The sequence below is a fragment of the Chlorocebus sabaeus genome, chromosome 10 (assembly GCF_047675955.1).
Source record: "Chlorocebus sabaeus isolate Y175 chromosome 10, mChlSab1.0.hap1, whole genome shotgun sequence".
In the NCBI taxonomy this organism is placed as follows: Eukaryota; Metazoa; Chordata; class Mammalia; order Primates; family Cercopithecidae; genus Chlorocebus; species Chlorocebus sabaeus.
In genome coordinates this window covers 52,920,304-52,941,683 of record NC_132913.1, presented here as the reverse complement: position 1 = coordinate 52,941,683, position 21,380 = coordinate 52,920,304, and the positions used below count along the sequence as shown (strand labels likewise).

At 35.1% G+C, this 21,380-nt stretch overlaps 1 protein-coding gene across 4 annotated transcripts in view; it reads right to left on the bottom strand.

Annotated features, from left to right (window-relative positions):
- The window catches only part of CSRNP3 (cysteine and serine rich nuclear protein 3), a 219,676-nt gene that overhangs the window by 73,014 nt on the left and 125,282 nt on the right, over positions 1-21,380 (bottom strand). For all 4 annotated transcript variants that reach the window (XM_038001989.2, XM_007965215.3, XM_038001990.2 and 1 more), the window contains one exon: positions 18,434-18,604. In XM_038001989.2, the coding sequence (XP_037857917.1) occupies positions 18,434-18,581 (148 nt within the window). In that variant the 5' untranslated portion in view covers positions 18,582-18,604. The remainder of the gene's footprint in view (positions 1-18,433; positions 18,605-21,380) is intronic.

The window sequence follows — 21,380 nt, the reverse complement described above, 5'->3', positions numbered from 1 at the left end:
AATATATATATATATATATATAAAAAACAAAAAACCCAACAAATTTAAAGAATGAAAAAATGTGGGAAAGCATCAAATGACCAAATATTGGAAGAGATATTAGACATCCAAACACAGAAAGCTCAAACAATCCAACATATATTTAATTCAAAAAGATTCTCTCCAAGAGATGTTATAGTCAAACCATCAAAAGTCAAAGATAGAGAATTTTTTAAAACAGTAACAGAAAAGCATCAATTCATTATTTGCACAGCAGATTATTAGATTTCTTGGATAATCTCTCTCACATTAACAGCAGATTTCTGAGCAACAATCTACAGGTCAGGAGAGAAGGGGATAACATATTCAAAGTGTTTTTTAAAAAAGTTAGTTAAAAATAACTCAGCAAAGCTATCCTTCAAAATGAAAGATAAATAAATTATTTGCCAGAGAAGTGAACCTGAGTGAATTAATTGCCATTAGTGTGGTCCTACGGGAAATGCTTAAGGAAGTCTAACATCTGGAAGAAAAAATGATGTCTACCATCATAAAAATACATAAAAGTATAAAATGTACTGGTAGAGCAGATACACAAATGATAAAGAAACAAACAAGAAATAAATTAAATGTTATCATTACAGAAAAACCACCAAAAACCAAATATGTACAATAAGAAAGAAAGGAACCAAGTATACACAAAGCAATCAAAAACTAATTTACAGAATAATAGGAGTAAGTCCTCACCTATAAATAACAACCTTAAATGTAAATAGTTTAAATTTTTCAGTTAAAAAATAAAGACTGGATGAATGCATAAAAACACAAAACCCAATTATATGTTGCCCACAAGAAACTCACTTCATCTGTAAAGATACACAAAGAATAACAGTGAAGGGATGAAAGCTGGGCATGATGGCTCATGCCTGCAATCCCAGTGACTCAGGAGGCTGAGGCAGGAGGATCACTTGAGCCCAGGAGTTCAAGACCAGCCTGGGCAACACAGTGAGACCCAATCTGTTAAAAACAACAACAACAAAAAGACCGCAAAAATTTGCCAGATATGGTGATGTGTGCCTGTAGTGTCAGATTCTCAGGAGGCTGATAGAAGAATGACTTGAGCCCAGGAAATCGATGCTGCAATGAGCTGTGATTGTACTAGTGTACTTCAGCCTGGGTGACAGAGTGAGACTCTGTCTCAGGAAAAAAAAAAAAAAAAAAGTGAAGGGATGAAGAAAAGGATATTCCACATAAACAGAAAACAAAAGCATGCTGAAATAGCTACAATTACATCAGACAAAATAGATTTTAAGTTAAAAAATGAAAAGAGACAGAAAACATGATATATAATAATTAAGGGATTGATTCAGCAAGAGGATATAACAATTCTTTTTTTTTTTTTGAGATGGAGTCTCGCTCTGTCACCCAAGCTGGCGTGCAGTGGCACGATCTTGGCTCAATGCAAGCTCTGCCTCCTGAGTTCAAGCCATTCTCCTGCCTCAACTTCCCAAGTAGCTGGGACTACAAGCACCCGCCACTACATCCAGCTAATTTTTTGTATTTTTAGTAGAGATGGGGTTTCACCATGTTAGAATGGTCTCGGTCTCCTGACTTCGTGATCTGCCTGCCTCAGCCTCCCAAAGTGCTGGGATTACAGGCGTGAGCCACCATGCCCAATCGAGGATATAACAATTCTAAGTATATATAGCAACTAATACTGGAGTATTCAGCTATATAAAGTAAATATTATTAAAGAGAGACACAAAAGCAATAATAGGACTTCACCACCACATTTCAGCATTGGAGAGATGATTTAGACAAAAAGTCAACAAGAAACATAGAACTTAACTTCACTATAGACCAAATGACTTTAACAGACATTTACAGATCATTAAATCCAATGGCTGAAGAATACACTTTCTTTTCATCAGCACATGGAATATTCTCCAGGATAGACCATATTTTAGGCCATGAAACAAATCTTAACAAATAGAAAAATATCAAAGTCATGTAAAGTATCTTCTCAGTCCACAATGAAATAAAACTAGAAATCAATAACAAGAAGAACTTTAGAAAGTGTAAAAATACATGAACATTAAATAACATGCTCCTAACCATTTATTAGGTTAGTGAAGAAATAAAGATGAAAGTTCAAAAAATTTTATTGGAATGAATGAAAATGTAAACACATCAACACACACAAATCAGTACATGTGTTACAACTCATCAACAAAATAAAGGCCAAAACCATGTTATTATCTTAATAGATGCAGAAAAAGCATTTGATAAAATCTTACAATCCTTCATGATTAAAAACTGTCAAGAAATTAGATATGGAAAGAACATGGATCAACACAGTAAAGGCCATATATGATAAACCCACAGCTAACATCATACTGAATGGGGAAAAGCTGAAAGTGTTTACTCTAAAAACTGGAACAAGACAAGGATGTCCACTTTCACCACTCTTATTCAACATAGTTCTAGAAGTCTTGATCATAGCAATTGGGCAAGAGAAATAAATAAAGGGCATCCCATTGGAAAAGTAAGTCAAATTGTCCTTTGCAGATGACATGATTTTATATGTAGAAAAACCTGAAGAGTCCACCAAAAAGATGTTAGAACTGATAAATAAATTAACAGTAAAGTTGCAGGATACATAATCAACATACAGATATCAGTAGTGTTTCTATATTTTGATAATGAACCAGTTGAAAAATAAATCAATTTAAAACAGCTACAAAAAAAACACCAAAAAACAAAAACAAAAAAACCCTGTGAATAAATCTAACACATTGTAAGAAAGATCTTACAATGAACATTACAAACCTTAGACAGGCATAGTGGTGTGATGAAAAGACATTGAAGAAATGTCCGATGAAAGACATTGGAGAGGACATAAAAAATAGTAAGATATTCATGCTCACGGATTGGAAGAATTCGTATTGTTAAAACGACCATACTACTCAAAGCAATCTACAAATCTATGCAATCTCTATCAAAACACCAATGACATTCTTCACAGTAAAAAACCAACTCTAAAAGTCTTATGGAACTACAAAAGACCCAGAACAGCCAAAGCAATTCTGAGCAAAAAGAACAAAGCTGGAGGCATCACACTACCTGACTTCGAAATCCACTACAAAGTTGTAGTAATCAAAATAGTGTAGTACTGGCATCAAAACAGACACACAGACCACTGGAACAGAACAGAAAACCCAAATAGAAATCCATGCAATTACAGCCAACCTGTTTTCAACAAAGGTGCCAAGAACATAGAATAGGGGAAGGATAGTCTTTTCAATAAGTGGTTTGGTGAGAACGGAATATTCATATGCAGAAAAAGTAAACCAAACCCCTATCTCTCACTGTATACAAAATCAATTCCAAATGAACTAAAGACTTAAACATAAGACTCAAAACTATAAAACTCCTAGAAGAAAACATGGGAAATTCTTCAGCTCATTGGACTAAGGAAAGAGTTCATGGGTAAGAATTCGAAAGCTTAGGCAACAGAAGCAAAAATAGATACATGGGACTATATCGGGATAAAAAGCTTGTGCACAACAAAGGAAACAATCAACAGAGTGAAGAAGATATTTTCAAACTATTCATCTGACAAGAGACTAATATTCAGAATATATGAGGAATTCAAACAACTCAACAACAAAAAACCAATCCAATTAAAAATGGGCAGAGGATCTGAATAGATATTTTTCAAAAGAAGACATATAAATAGCCAACATGTATTATAAAAAAATGCTCAACATCACTAATTATCAGAGAAATGCAAATCAAAACCACAATCAGACATCATGTCACTCCAACTAGAATGGCTCTCATCAAAAAGACAAAAAAACAACAAGAGCTGCAAAAAATGTGGAGAAAGGTGACATGAATACACCGTTGGTAAGAATGTAAATTAGTGCAACCATTATGGAAGACAGTATGGAGGTATCTTTAAAAAAACTACACATATAACTACCACATGATCCAGCAATCCCACTAATGGATATTTATCTAAAAGAAAGGAAATCAGTATATTGAAGAGATACTAACTTTACTGCAGCACTATTCACAATAGCCAATATATAGAATCAACCTAATTGTCCATCAACAGAGGAATAGATAAAGAAAATGTGGTATGTATACACAATGGAATACTTTTCACTCATGAAATAATAAAATCCTGTCATTTATGGCCACATGAATGAGCCTGGAGGACATTATGTTAAATAAAATAAGTCAGGCACAGGAAGACAAACACCACTCATGTTCTCATTTATATGTGAGAGCTAAAAAAAAATTGGGCTAATAAAAGTAGAGAGTAGAACTGCGATTATTAGAGGCTGGGAATTGTAGGGGAAGGGGGAGGATAGGAAGACGTTGACGAATAGATAAAAAGTTATAGCGAGGTGGGAGGAATAAAGTTTAGTGTTCTGTGGCACTGTAGGGTGAAAATGGCTAACAATAATTTAGTGTATATTTTCAGAAAGCTAAGAGAGAAGATTTTGAATGTTCACAACACAAAGAAATGATCATTTCTAGTTCATTACTGAAGTATAGACACACTACTGATATTTGTATGTTGACTTAGGTGGTTATAACCGATACTTTTCCCGAAATGTTAGTAAAACTAATGCAGGTCATATTGTACTCTTTTGCACTCTGCTTTACACACGCATAGTTTATTATTCCGAAATTCTAAGGTAATCAATTTTGTTACTATAGACATAATACAATTTTGAAAATTAGAGAATTAATTGACTACCAAGAATAGCAACAAAAATAATGTTTCAAAGAACAGCTTTGTATATAGCAAAAAGCATTTAGTACTTTGGCAAGCATCTTGTGGTTTTGTAAATATCACCTAGACAATGTAAAGATAACGTTTATACATAAAAAGATAAAGTCAAGAGCAAATGTATAAATTATAAATGTTTTTACTTTTTGGGCACTATAAATAAAGCTATACAATAAAAACTTTAAGTAAATTACAAAGATTTTATTTAATACTTGGAAAATTAAACTACACCCACGGAGAATTCTGCATATGTTAGAATCAAGCTAGATTAAGAATTATACATCACTAAGTGGAAACTTTGAAGTGTCTACAGACAGGCATTATATTAAGAGTTCAAACACTGAACTGAGACTGGTCTGGGTTTGAATCTGGCTTCACAACTTTACTAACAGTAGGATCTTTTGGAAAGTTATTGAACTTCTTGACATTCCAGTTTCATCATCTGTAAAACTAAGATTAAAAATAGAACCTATTTCATAGAATTGCAATGAGAACTAAAATATGTTAATTTATGTAAAGTGTAAGAGTAAGCAACATTTTTAAAGCTCACATTTTTTTTTTAACCACTGGAAAGGAAACCCACCTTTATCATGAGGTTGAAATGAAAAGTAAACTAGAAACTAAGAGGTGATATCTGGTACAGTAGCAATCGGTTTTATAATTTTTATTCTTTTATTTTTTAATTTGACAGACAACATTGTATGTATTTATCAGGTATAACATAATGTTTCAAAGTATATACATATGTATGTATATACTTTCACGATATATGTGTGTATATATATATACACACATATACACACATATAGTGAAATGGTTAAATCTAGCTAATTAACAATTACGTTGCCTCACATAGTTATCATCTTCGGCGTTCTCATTTATCCCCCACTTGCTTGCTGTCTGCATGCCTGAGCCAAGCACATATCTCCATTCGGCAATACTTCCCCTTGCTTACTACACTTTTTCTTTTCCTAATCCCATATTCTGAGCATGTACATATACATTTTCCATCTAGTCAACTGCATTATCCCTTCCTTCCCTCCTCCCTCCCTCCCTCTTTGACTTTTAAGCATCAGGTTACTATCCATTTCTTCCAGCAAATTGTCCTTGACAAATATTACAGAAAAATTTCCAGAAATACCAATGCCAATATTTATTTACCTGCCTTGGTCTTTACTCAAAATTCACGCTTTATTGATGTTCTGATAGTGCATAGAGTTCAGAGGAATGAGTCCAACAGACTTCAAGCAAACACTTGTTGTGACTATTTCCCATAAGTCATATCTTGGAGTGCACTCATAAAAGCTCTCACATGTTTCCATTAAGGTAGTCTTCAACAGAGTTCTGCAAAGGGTTGATGCTAAATTGATATTTTTAAAGCCTGATGCGGTCAATCAAGGGGGCGGCAGCTGCCAAATCACTCCCATCTCCGCAGCTCTGAAGCACTTCCTGTAAGGAAGCAGCCCTGGCTGAGAGGTGCCACAATGCCCAATCTCACCCCTTCAGTCATGACAGTGTCAGCAACTCTTCTTCCTTTCTCCTTTTACTCAAAGGAAATGAAAATACCACTCAAACAAATAAATACAAATGAAGACTGAGGTGGTTCAGTTTCAGAAAAACCCAAGAGGCCAAAATTCTGACTATTGGCCATGGCATCAGAAGACAAAGATTCATGATGCCAGTACAAAAAGTTTTATGCATAAAAGAATTAGTAAGCAAAAACAGGGTATTCTGTTTGAACCCAGCCTGTCTAATATTTGTAGAGCTTCTCTCATTTAAAATGGAGTGTATGTGCTGTTTTATTAATTAGCAGTACACTTTACTATATTTTCTGAGTTGGATGCAAAATGTTATGTTTTCAGAAATTTGGAAAGAGATGCTAGATTAAGAAAGATTGATTATGCTGTTTTCAACACTCATTGTGGGAAACAATATAATATAACGATATTAAAGCACAGGACCCAGAGTCAGATTAACGTAGAATCAAATGCTAGCCTGATTGCTTACTGGCTTTGTGAAAAGGCAGCTACTTAAAATCTTTCCAAGCTTCAGATGCCTCATAGGTTGCACTAAGTAAGTAAGATAATGCACATAAAATATCAGTGCAGTCCCTCCCATTAAATGTTTAATGAAAGTTTGATAAATGCCAATTATTACTTCTTTGATTATTATTCTCAACTCATGATATTTTAGGACTAATGCCAGCAAGAATAGAAGAATAAATACTGGGAACTCTTACTTCCATAGTGGCTGTGATTCATCCTTCTTGTCATACACCTGGCTGCTTCTCATAGTTACATGATCTGCCTGCATCTAAAGATGTTAATGTTTGCATCTCTCATATCGATCTTTTCGAGGCTTCTCTCCCACTCTTCCAAAAGCATAACTGTCACATGCCTCTTTTGTCTGGAGACCTACTCCCTGTTTAGTTAGAATTTCTGAATAACTATTAATAAAATGTATGATGTCCCTCCTTGAAAATATCAATATCATCGTCATCATTGTCATCATAGTTAACATTTTCTGGGTGCTTAGGAAATGTCAAGTAAAATGTAAAGCATTTTGCCTGTATTCACTCATTTTAGCTTATAAGGCAGATACGGTACTTTTTTAAAAAAATCAGTATAGATAAGAAAATCAAAGGTGGGGGATATTACATTACTTGCCTCTAACTAGAATGTCTTTTATGAGAATTTAGATAATCTGACTCCAGACACTACTTTTTTTTTTTTTTTTTTGAGATGGAGTCTTGCTCTGTCACCCAGGCTGGAGTGCAGTGGCGTGATCTCGGCTCACTGGAAGCTCTGCCTCCCGTGTTCACACCATTCTCCTGCCTCAGCCTCCTGAGTAGCTGGGACTACAGGCGCCCGCCACCACGCCCGGCTAATTTTTTTTTCTTTTTGTGTATTTTTAGTAGAGATGGGGTTTTACTGTGTTAGCCAAGATGGTCTCGATCTCCTGACCTCGTGATCTGCCCGCCTCAGCCTCCCGTAGTGCTGGGATTACAGGCGTGAGCCACTGTACCTGGCCAGACACTACATTTTTAACTACTAGACTGCTATCTGTATGGGGATTTTAATAGTCATCTTAAAGGTACCATCCCAAAGGGATCACATTAATGGTGGGAATTTCAGTCATATGGTAGAAGATATTTTAAGACAGGTAAAGCCTTTTAAAATATACTGTCTATATGCCTGCATATTCTGTTGACAAGTGGGGTTAAGCTCACCACAATTAGCACATACATGAGACAAATGTAGATATTAAGCTTTATAAATAACATTTCGTGATACCAGATGACTATCTGTTTTGAAAAATGTTCCAGGTAAATCATTCCTTCCTGTTCGTAATTCTTTTGTTACTTTCTTTTAAAAATTCCAGTTAGAATATTCCTCGGTGTTCATGAAATGTTCCAAAGTTAACATTTACTTATGGCAGCGAAAGGCAGCTTTGAAGATAGTTGTGAAAAATCATTAAGTACATAAAAATTTTTTTCATTGTCAGTGGAAAAACATACACATACAACTCCCTTTTCCAACCATCATTTCTGATTTTTACTAAGATCTAGTTTTTAAACTGTCTTTTCCACAGTTCTAATGTACAATACTTTGAGTATTTTTTTTTTTTTTCTGCATTAGCTCTTCTTTATTTTTGCAATTCTTTTACATTCAAATACTAATTCCTTGTCATTTAACGATTTACAAATATCTCCTTTTAGTCTGTAGCTTGTCTTTTCACTTTCTTGGTGGGGTATTTGGTTATATATTCAGTTTTATTTTAATGTACCCAAATATATAGTATTTTTTACAGTTCATGCTACAGTATGTTACTCTGACATACATATATTTTCCTATATTTTTTCTGTACATTTTACAATTTTAAAAAAATATTTAGATCTTTAGTTCATTGGGAATTTATTTTCATGTATGGCATGAGGTAGGGATCTAATTTTATCTTTTTTGTTAAAAAGCCATTTACTGGAACATACTCTTACTTCTCAACTCATTTGCAATGTCTCCTCTGTCACATACCATGTTGCTATTTAAATGTGGGTCTGATTGTATGCTCCCTATTTGTTCCATGTGCAGACTCTTGAGCTAAGTCCATGGGTTTTAAACTATTTCAGCTTTTCAAGTATTGAGATCTGTTAGGCTAAGCACACTCTTCACCTCTTCCTTATTCTTTTTCAGAAGAATATTTTTGAATATATTTGGCCATATAATATATACTATAATATACTTGGCCATATTCCCTGACCCTTTCATATAATTTTAGGATAAGTTGGACCTATAAATTTTTTAAATTTTTATTTGCTTAGAGACATATTCTCATTGTCATCCAGGCTGTAGTACCGTGGCAATCATATGCATCTATATTCTTAAAATGTATTGTGGAAAACTTAAATTATATATGAATATAAATAGTAGAATAGTAAGCCCCAAGCTTCAATATTTTTTCAGTCTCATTTCATCTATCTCTTTATTTTTCTGGGTTATTTGAAAGCAGCTTCAAAATATCTATCTTTTTTTCTGTCAAAATTTCATGTATATCTCTAAGAGATGAAGACTTTGAGTCTACATACTTTAGATGGAGGTGACCAGGGATGGCTACACTAAAGAAATGGTATGTAAGCTGAAACCTGAAATATGAGGAGTCAGTCATGGGAACATTGTTCCAAGCAGAATTTTAGGGTAAGGAAATTTGTCATGTTCAAAGAACTGAGTAAAGATCAGTGTGGCTGGAGTTTGGAGATGGAGAGAAGGCAGGAGAGTGAAGGATCAAGCATAGGAAGGAAGTACAGGATTGTGGAAGCCACAGTAATAAGTTCAATTGAAAGTGATTGATGAATTGAAAATGATTGAAAGATGCCAGCATAGATAAGGGGCTGAGGCTTGAACAAGAGAGGAAGCAGAGAAGGCATCTGGAAGGCTCCTGCAGCAGTCCAGGAGAAAGAGGATGGTGATATGGCACAAAACAAATGGAGATAAGTGGACAGATTTCAGATATATTTATATAAGACATGACTGTGGGAGAAAAAGCAAATATATAAGAAGACAGAAATAATTTTTAAAAATCTCAGTAGGCTGAAATAAAGAGCTAAATCGAATGTTACTATTTTTAAGGCTAAATGTGAGGTCCTGATCCTGAATTTAAAACAAATCAAACAAGAACTAAATGAACTGCATTTATATGATGTTAGTGATCTGACTTAGTAATGCCCTTTTTTCCTAGCCGATTTAAAGGATGGTGAAGGTAAAAACAACTCAGACTCCCTCAAGTGTGTTATACAGCTCCTGCATAAATAACTGCACAGCATCCAATTAAACAGTGATGTTTCTGCCTAGGAAAGCTATATATAAGCAAATGAAACCAGAAAGGTACATGTTAAGAATGCATAATTATAGTGAGACCCTATTTAAAACACAGTTCATCATTACACGTATTCAGATATGATAAGTAATAAATCAGGATCCTGATATATCACAATGACACTCATCAAAATTATAAATTATAGTTAGCTTATAAGTTGGTATTTATTTCCACTAATGTTTGTGCCATTATGAAGTCTTCCAATAAATGCATCTCTTTTTTTTTTTTTTAACTTTATAAGGCTTAGTTGTACTAAAGAAGACAAGTCTTTACAAAGCTAAATGTTATTAAGCATTTAACAGTAATTGAACCAGCACCAGGTAGCAAGAAGTATACACAGTTAAGTTCTATAAATCTCGAGAAAAGATAAGATGTGTGCATAAATAACTCCAGTGTAAAATAGAATACAGTAAGTATTGGAGAAATGCTAAAATACTGTTAGATTGTGAGTTTCTGCAGAAACTGGATCATGTCTTGTTTACTTTTATATTTCCACCTCCTAATACTAGTGCAGTGAATGGCAAGTATCAAATACCTATTAAATGTCCATTCTTTCATCCATTGATATAAATACTTATTATATACTGATCAGATGATAGGCACACATTCCTGTCTTTAATAAGCTTACATTAATTCCTTCGAAACTCATTTTGAGAGCCCTGCCTATCAGGGTAAAGACATGTGGGTAATAACAAATATGAACGAAGGGTGCAAGACGATGAGAAAGCAAGCTCTGCTGTACATGAAATAGGAGGTGAGGGAAAAGTGACTGGAGGAGACATGAACATTGTGTGCTTTGAGATGGTGATAAAATCTACCTGGTGGGATGCTTGTGCGGCATTAGCAAGTAGCTGAGTTTGAAAACACAGTTTTGTCATTTTCTCCAAAACTTTTTGTAAAGTTTTCAAGTGTTTTGAATAAAAAATGGATATGGAGTGAAGAACATGGCAGGAAAGCGGTAAAGAGTCCTGGCCTTTAAATAAAATAAAATACTGAAATAATAGAGCAACTGGTGTGGCATGGAAAGGTATATAAAGACAAGCAGTGAGTGCTACATTGGGGAAAACAAGAGATGAGGTTAAAAAAAAGTGGGTGAGGAGAGAAAGGAAGTGGAAGGAAAAGAGATTATGATCTGAATTTGTAATACTGGAATTAAGTATTTTAGAAGGAGAATTGGTCTGGTTTGCAAAAGTCTTGTGAGTGAGGTTGCAGACATTAGGTGCTAAATGAGTGGCGGTAAAAGACATGAATGGAACAGAAGTAAGGAATCCAAGACAGAGTGCTCAAGGAAACATGAGGCTGATCGGTTCTATGAGCCATCACACAGCTACTGACATCACTCAGTTTGGTGGAAAACACTAGGATGGAAAGAAGGAAAACCATTGCCAAAGTTTGTGAATGTTGGTGAAATAGCAGGAGATTCTGAGGAAACGGCAAAGAGGATGATGTGTCAAATGAGAGACTTGGTGAAGTTTTCATGGAGAAAGAAATATTTGATATGAACCTTGTAGCAGGTATAGAACTTAAATAGTCAGAAATTGGGATGAAAAAAGAGACATTTCAGTTTGAAGGATGGTCTCAGTAAGACCAGAGGAAGTAGCAGTGGTTAATTATTTCTGATTTATCATTACTGGAGTCCACAATCTTGCAGACAGATGATCTGATAACAATTCTATTGTATCAGTCTACAGGCCTTATTGCATATCCAAGTGAGTATTTTCCAAAGGACCACTAGCTCATAAATATCTTCCTCCACTCATAATTTACTTAACTCCTTTATCTCCAACAATAAACACCTAATGATTCAACTGGTCCATGTCTGAACATGACCTATTTATGATCTGCGTGTTTCTACATATGATCTGCAGCTGGTCCCAGATCATGTCCCCCAGGCCAAAGCTAATTAGTTCTTTTCCAGGCGTAAGTGGGTGTGAAGAGTCTGGGAACCTCTTAACTTAATAGTAGATTTTCAGAGTCACCTTTATCTATGCTGCTTCCTTTTCTGCTTGGCCTTGACTCTAACTAATGATGCTATTTTGGATCCTGTTTCTTAGAAGCATATTATTACAGACTAGAAAGGATCTTTTGATAGCGTCATAATGTCCTACCTTCTGCTTAAGCAAAGACTTCTCCTACAACTCTTGTGTTGAGCTTGGTCTGAACACTCCTCCATTGTTTACAAAAGCATTGAATCAGGGGTAGATTGCGACATGTGTCTTTGCTAAAGTTAGTTCTCAAAGTAATACTACAATGCTGGGTAGACATAATTTATCACTGTATCTCCAAGTTGTATTTACTGTTTGGAATATGTCACTTTGACAGGTTTGAAAGGTCCTAGCTCGGAGCCTGTAACATAAGATACCATATTTGTTGAAATTAAATCTAAATCTTCAATGCATTTTAACTGCTTGGTAAAGAGAATAGACATGTTCCAGTCATATTTTATAAAGTTTAATGTCAAATCTGTTTTCTATTGATTCTTTATGTCTAATCCCATTATGAAATGTGGAGCCAGTAGTAGGGAAATCACACTGGGAAAAGACTGACTTGGGTGCACATGATGGCATATTTATGCCTTGTGTATTCAGAGAGAGAAGGGAGGGAGGGAGAAAAGGAAAGAAGGAAAGAAGGAAGGAAGGAAGGAAGGAAGGAAGGAAGGAAGGAAGGAAGGAAGGAAGGAAGGAAGGAAGGAAGGAAGGAGATTGTATCTTAGCTCTTGGGTAAAGTATAAGTACATTTATGAATGTTAATTTCTACTTTTATAAAAGGGCATGATAATTGGCTTCTAATCACACAACACTTTTTGGCTATTAAATGAACTCAAGAATGTGAAAGTGTTTCATAAATTAAAAACATCTTAATTCTATTGTAGGACATCCACTGCTTGCATTCATGTGCAATTTAGAATGTATATCCTTTTACTTCTTGATATTTTCACTTCTTAAATACTATACATTTATTTGTAGAAACACTCTGTTTCAAGAGACATAATGTGTTCCTTTTGGGACTATGGCTTATCACATAGCTTCTCATTACTTATGTGAAGTGCCAGGAACCTTGAGAGGGCAGAAAAAAATTCTAGTTTCTCTGCAGCTCTCCTCTTGACAGTGCTCAAGTACAGGCTGATTGGCTATAGAGCCATAGGGATTTGATGAAACAAAGCGTTTCACAGCAATACAGACTCTGCTGTTTCTATCTCAAGGGAAGTACAAGATATGACCTTGGTTGATGACTGGTAAGTATGCTTGTTGCCTAGCAAAATTCAGAAGCCCAAGGAAAAAGCCATAATGACCTTATTGATTTATATTTTGAAGCTTTTATTACCATAATGTGGTGTGCTACAAATTGGATATTTTAACAGAAAGCTTACAATAGCATGGAATTTTCTACTACCAAAGCTGTTGACACATACCAAACAATCTTATCAATTTCTGTATTTATAATGACAACAAAATGATACGTTACACAACATGTTAGTGCTTACGAAACATGGGATACATGAGATAGATTAGCCCAAGATGAGTGAGATTTAAATAAGGGCAACCACATTTTAAAGAATCCCAATGTGAAATTAAATTATTTATTAATGCTACACGAATTTGATAGTCTTCAAAAATCCTTCTTTACTATAAGACAAGTAATCATTTTTAAGTAAAAAAATTTAAAGAAATAGGATTTATCAATAATAACATTTCTGAAAGTTTGTAACCATTGATTCACATCCAACAAAACCATTGCAGAGAAGCCCATACCTTAATCTAGACATGTAATATATATAAATAAAAGCCCATACCTTAATCTAGACATATAATATAATAAATAAAAAATGTCCTAAAAATTTATATATCAATTTTTGGACTAGCAAATAATCTGAAATACATTTCTAGAAATAAGAAACTCTTTCAGCTACTCCTCTCACACTGGCTAAAAATGCTTAGATCACAGGATGGGCACGGTGGCTCACGCCTGTAATCCTGACACTTTGGGAGGCTGAGGCAGGGGGATTGTTAGAGCCCAGTAGTTTGAGACCAGTCTGGGCAACATACGAAACTCCATCTCTACAAAAAAATACAAAAATTGGCCCAGTGCAGTGGTGTGCACCTGTGGTCCCAGCTACCTGGGTGACAGTGAGACACTGTCTCAAAACAAACAAACAAAAAAACCTCGGATCTTTTCTTTACTCTTTCTTTCTTCTTTCTTTTTTCCTCTTTCTTTCTTTTCCTTCCTTCCTTTCTTCTTTCTTTTTTCCTCTTTCTTTTCCTTCCTTCCTTCCTTCCTTCCTTCCTTCCTTCCTTCCTTCCTTCCTTCCTTCCTTCCTTCCTTCTCTCTCTCTCTCTCCTCTCTCTCTCTCTCTCTCTCTCTCTCTCTCTCTCTCTCTCTCTCTTTCTTTTGGTTTTGGTTTTGGTTTGTTTTGAGACAGGATCTTGCTCTGTCACCCAGGCTTGAGTGTAGTGGTGCAATCATGGCTCACTGCAGCCTCGACCTCCTGGGCTCAAGCGATTCTCCCAAGTAGCTGGGACCACAGGCATGCACCACCATACTTTGCTATTTTTCTTTTTAATTTTTTTAGAGATGGGAATTTGAGACCCAGGCTGGTCTCAAATGCCTGAGCTCAAGCAATCTCCTGCCTCATGCTCCCAAACTGCTGGGATTACAGTCATGAGCCACTGTGCCCAACCTCTCAGATCTTTTCTACAACAAATATTCCAGGTAGAAATTTTGTCTTGTGATACTTTACTATTTTTTCCCACTTTATGTCTCTCTTTGTAATGTAAATATAGTGAAAAAAAGCACTATTAAATGAAAAGGGCACTTTTTATTAAATCATTTCTTTAATTTTTTTAAAAAGTATGAAAAATCTCTGCCAGATTATATTTAATATAAAGCTAAAACAGCATGTTAGTAAACTAACCATTGCCACGACCACTGATATTAAATGATGTGCTGAAACACTTCAATGACTTCTTAGACATCGTCAAATAAGTCTACTTTCTTCAATGAAAAAAATAATCTCTGCTGAACATAACTTAGAAGAAAGTTTATATTTGCTGACTAATATATACCTTAGCTCATCTTGCCATTTCAATCTGCTGTTTTGCAAACATAAACACAATGTGAACTACAGTTATAATTTTTAGCAGTTTAAGTTGGACATTTTGTTGTGAGAACACATATAAAATTAACAGAAATAAAAATTAATAAATATAAAAATTCATCCATAATTTTACTTCCTCAACAAATCAAATTGTTTCCAATTTTTAGGGCACCTTACCATTCTTTACCTTTGTGCATGCAAAGACTTAGACTTTGCCTGATGGTACAGATAAAATATTGTGTTCTGCTTTTCTTATTTATCATTATTTCACAAACATTGTACATATTGCCAAAAGGTCTTCATAACTATCATGAAAATAAATTAATTGAATGAGTTACCATAACTTAGCGGATCACTTCCTCACTCTTAGGTTACCTTTCTCTCTCTCCTCCCCACCTCCTCTTTTTTGGGACTACTGTCAACCACAAAAATTTTCATTTATACAGTTTCCACCTTGTTTTTAATGTTTCTCTCTTCAGATAAATTCTCTGAAGTAGAGACTTATGAACGCTTTTATGGCTCTTGTATTTCCGAAGTGCTTTCTAAATATCACTACCATTAATAGCAACGTGTGTGCCTACAATTTGTACTGCAAGCTTCACCAGCACTTGGGTATTAGTATTTTTTTTTGGAGAAATGAGTACTGATTTCAAGGGATGAAGTCTCTGTGATTTCATACTAATGAAATCTCATTAGCATTTTTTAATCTGCCTTTTTGTTACTGTTGTTGTTAAATGCTTTAAAATATTTGCTAATTGTATTTCCTACTATGTGGATTTTCTTTGGAGATATGTGTCTTTGTGTTTATCTCAAGAAATTACATGTACTTTTGCTATACTCCATCCAGAAAATAATGCAAATATTTTTTCCAATATAAACTGTTTTACTTTGGGTTTTTTTTTTTAATAGGAGATAAGTTTAATACTTTTACATCATTAAATATATTAAGTATTTTTCAATGGGATTATTTCTTCTTCTCATATCAAAGTTCATATAGCGATTCTACTAAATGTCTGGCAAAATGCAACTTTCCTTATTACTAAAAAAATTATCCATGTAATCTATCTGGTATTTTGGCATATGTTGTGAGATGTAAGTCTAAATCACTTCTTTTTCAAATTTCCTAATACCACAACCATTTCTTAAATAGTCTTTCCCTTTCTCATTGTCTTATAATGTTATTTTCTTATACATAAAATTTTCATATATAACATGTTGGAATTTTCTATGCATTCCTAGATAGGGCACATTAGAAATGCCTGGGCACGCTGGCTAGTTGAAGATTTTGTTTTGGTTTTACTCTCATATTATAAATTAATGTTGAAATCATTAAAATCCAGACCTTTATATCCAGAAACATAATCTGCCTCTTCACTAATTAAGTCTTCCTTTATAACCACGAGAAATAACATTTTTAAAATATGTCCAATATTATATAATAAAGGGGCAGAGTAAGACCATGCAAAAGGTAGAGGCTATGTAGTAGGACATGTATATATATCTAGGCTCAACTCCTGTGTAATCTTGTGCCAGATGCTTACAAAAGCTTTTTTCATGTGTATTATCTCACTTGCTCTGTTTGATCTTTGCAATACTCTGTGAGATAATGATGTTATTATCACTACAGGTATTAAGACCCAAAATATAAACACATCTCTTCTTTTGAGTCAAAAGCACACGCTCATTGCATACCATCATGATATATGTAAATGTAGTTGTAGACCATCTACATCACACAATAACTTTGTCCCTGAATATTTTATAAATTTTTCTGCTATAATAATTGCAATCATCTTTTCATCATATTGTCTAATTAGTTGTGCTTGCTTAATGGAATGCTATTGATTTTACTATATTTATTTCATGTTCAACCGCTATTGAGCTCCTTATTACCTCTTTAAAATATGTTTAAATCATTCAGGTTTTTTGAGTTGCTACATTGCCAATGTCAATTCTTTGTTATAGAATCATATATTAATAACATAAACTAATTGGAAAGTAAAAAACCAAGACCAGTTATCTGTCATGATATTAAGACATTTTAAAATCTTCCTGTTTAAGAAATATAAATTTTAAAAAGATTATTTAACTACTGCTAGTCAGTTTCCTTTAGACTGTAGATTACATTACCTTAAGAATTTTTCATATCAGTCCTGCAAACCTCCCTTTATCTTGTCTGACAGAAGGGCTGACATTACAATGTGGCAAAATAATAATAATAATAATAATAATAATAATAATAATAATAATAAAAGAATCAAAAAGAAAGCATAGGCTGGGCACGGTGGCTCACACCTGTAATCCCAGCACTTTGGGAGGCTGAGGTGGGTGGATCACCTGAGGTCAGGAGTTTGAGATCAGACTGACCAATATGGCAAAACCCCGCCTATACCAAAAATACAAAAAATACAAAAAAATACAAAAAATAAAATAAAATAATAAAATAATTAGCTGGGTGTGGTGATGTGCACCTGCAGTCCCAGCTACTCTGGAGGCTGAGACAGGAGAATCACTTGAACTTGGGAGGAGGGGGTTGGAGTAAGCCCAGTTCACGCCACTGTACTCCAGCCTGGGCGACAGAGCGAGGCTCCACCTCAAAAAAAACCTTAAAAATACAATAAATAAAGCATAGTTTTTTTTTTCTTGTTGGGCTTTAAATACTGGAGAAGAGAGACTAGAGGAATTACTAGGAAAGAGCCATTAGACTGCACACACTTGCACATTTGGGAGAGACTTGCTGCCTTCACATTTCTTCTTAATCCCAGCTGCCTAAACTCCTTCTCATCATAATCTAGACTCTCCATTCCTTAATAATGCCTTTTAAAATGTTTTCTCCCAGAACATCATTTCAATTATTGAAAAGATATTTTTCTGGAAACTGGATTTATTCTTTGTCTTCACCCATCTGTTCCCAGAGTATTAGGTGTTTACTTGGGAAAGTATTATTGATGAAATGTGATCTTTAAATTCAATGAGTTAATTAACACAGTCAAATAATCCACTGCAAAAAGTATTCTAAGTAAAGGAAGCTACTGAGTCCCCTGAAAAATATTTCATTTTTGGGTAAATGTCTTTTGTATTTGGTTGATGGGAAATATACATATAGCTAGCATTAAAGGTAAAAATGAAAATGACACAATTAGTTTTGCTATAGAACCAGACAATTCAGTTCTCATTTCAGTACTCACGGGTAAAATGACTAGAAGTGGATGGATTGACACTGTCCCCACTGTCAGCACTTTCACTGCTGGAAACTTCATCATCCGATTCCCTCACAGAGGAGCAGGGTGAGGAGCCGTCAACTTCTTCAAACTTCCTCTTTAAAATTCCACTCATAGCTGCAGCGCTGTCACATGTACCTGTAACAGGAACGAGAGCAACAGAGCATTGAAATATTTGACCGCTGAACGTGGCCAAGGTCTCCAGAGTCATTTTTGTGTGGCTTTTTATACATGAGCTGAGCTATAGCTTTCCCTTGAAAGGATCTTTAGCAGATTTTTTTTTTCTATTTTCAAATTAATGAAAATAAGATTAAATTAAATATGAGTATTTAACCATTTGATTACCAAAAGGTTTTTATATTTTGAGACATAGTTCATTTTAATGGAACATCATTATTTCTTTTTATTGGCAAATTGAGAAAATCCATCTGAGTCCAAGAAAATCTATAAAGAAAAATAATGCCAATGTCTCCTCAAGTCCTTGATTACAACATTATATGAAATTCAGCTGGAAGGAACACAAAAAAGTATGCACGACCTTTGTACTGAAGTTCTAAAATTCAAGAAACCTAATTAACTGAGCACAATGAAGCATATAAAAAGAGTTCTAAATTTTAGGTAGTTTCCATTTCAGTATTGCAATGGGTGACATACGTCCCCATGCTACCTGCTTGCTGAAGCCCTTGCCACTTTTTCAGAAACTCCCTAAAGCTATTTACCTGGGAGATAGCAATAATTGAATTGAAAGGCCTATGGGTAGAGCATGGATATGGTTTCTCCTAAATTATTTATCTTGGGTCAATGGACTTTCCCCTTTCCCTGGGTTGACCTTTCTCTACCTTCTTCATTTTACCATAAACTGGCACAGTCAAGTAAGGAGCACAAACTTTCTTTGCAGAAGTGAAGATATTTTAGGATATAAACATTTTATAAATTATCTTAGATATATGTATATGATTTTACATTGCTAAATTACATTAACTTAACTGAAAGTACAGTATTTAACTGAAAGGTTAAATATCCATTATCCAAAACGTTTGGCATAAGAAGCGTTCTGAATTTTGAACTTTTTTGGATTTTGAAATATTTGCATCTATATAATGAGGTACCTTGGGGATGGTACCCAAGTCTAAAGACAAAATTCATTTATGTATATCTTATTCATATAAGCTGAAGGCAACTCCCTACAGTATCTTTGATAATTTTGTGAACAAAACAAAGTTTTGACCTCACCCATCAGATGAGGTCAGGTATGAAAATTTTCACTTGTGGCATCATGTAGGTGCTCAAAAAGTTTTGAATTTAGAGCATTTTAGATTTCAGATTTTCAGATTAGGGATCTCCAACCTTTATTAATATGGCAATTTCATGCATTCTATCTTCCACTTAATTTATTTCACTTGATTCTAACTCACATCTGAGGTATTGAAGACATTGTCTCCTTTTTCTGCCAGAGTATAGTCAGTCCTATAAATCAGGTGGAAGAAAGACCCTTAATACTATTCTGAGACCCCCTTAGTTACACTGTCACTGCACTGCTCTTGGAAATCTCTGAAGTCACTTCTGTGCAGATCACAGAGCAAGCAGCGAGTTCAGATTCCCTGAGCTAGGCCAGCTCTCCAAGGAAGGTCAAAGTCAGTATTTTGCAAAGTGTGCTACCTGAATGAGCAGCAGTAGCATTACCTGGGAGTGAGATGGTTAGAAATGCAAATTCTCAGCTCCCATCCCAGATCTACAAATCGGAAATACCCAGGAAGTAGGGCCCAGCACTCTTTATTTTATGAAGTCCCAAACTGGGTGATTTTGCAGCACACTCAAAATTGAGGATCAATTGTGTAATTTAGTTTCCTTTTCAACCTCTTCATTCATAAACATGGCTCTTTCTTGGATGTGGCCACACACCAGCCCTAGATAGTCACATAAACCAGCACTGAATTCCTAGTCAAAAATCTCTTCTTTGACCTTTCCTGGTGTAATTCCTAGTAAAATGTAGTACAGAATTTATATTAGTCTGTTCTCATGCTGCTATGAAGAAACACCCAAGACTGGGTAATTTATAAAGAAATGAGGTTTAATTGACTCACAGTTACACATGGCTGGGGAAGCCTCAAGAAACTTACAATCATGGCAGAAGGGGAAGCAAACACATTCTTCTTCACATGGCAGAAGAGAGAAGTTCCAAGTAAAAGGGAAAAAGCCTCTTATAAAACCATTAGAGAACTTGTGAGAACTCACTGTCAGGAGAACAGCATGAGGGTAACCGCCCCCATGATTCAATTACCCCCCATCACATCCATCCCATGACATGTGGGGATTATGGGAACTACAATTCAAGATGAGATTTGGTTGGGGATACAGCCAAACAATCATTCTGCCTGTGACGCCTCCCAAATCTCATGTCCTCACATTTCAAAACACAATCATGGCTTTCCAACAACCCCCTAAAATCTTAGCTCATTCCAACATTAACCCAAAAGTCGAAGTCCAAAATCTCATCTGAGGCAAGGCAAGTTCCTTCTGCTTATAAGGCTGTAAAATCAAAAGCAAGTTAATTACTTTGTAGATACAATGGGGGTAGAGGCATTGGGTAAATGCACCTGTTCCAAATGGGAGAAATTGGCCAAAACAAAGGGGCTACAGGCCCGTCCAAGTCCGAAATCCAACAAGGCAGTACTTAAATCATAAAATCCAACATACAATAGGGTAGCCATGAAACCTTAACGTTCCAAAATGATCTCATTTGACTTCATGTCTCACATCCAGGGCATGCTAATGCAAGAGGTGGTCTCCCACAGCCTTGGGCAGCTCTGGTCCTGTGGCTTTGCAGGCTACAGTTACCCTCCTGGCTGCTTTTATGGGCTGACATTGAGTGTCTGTGGCTTTTCCAGGTGCATGGTGTAAGCTGTCAGTGGAT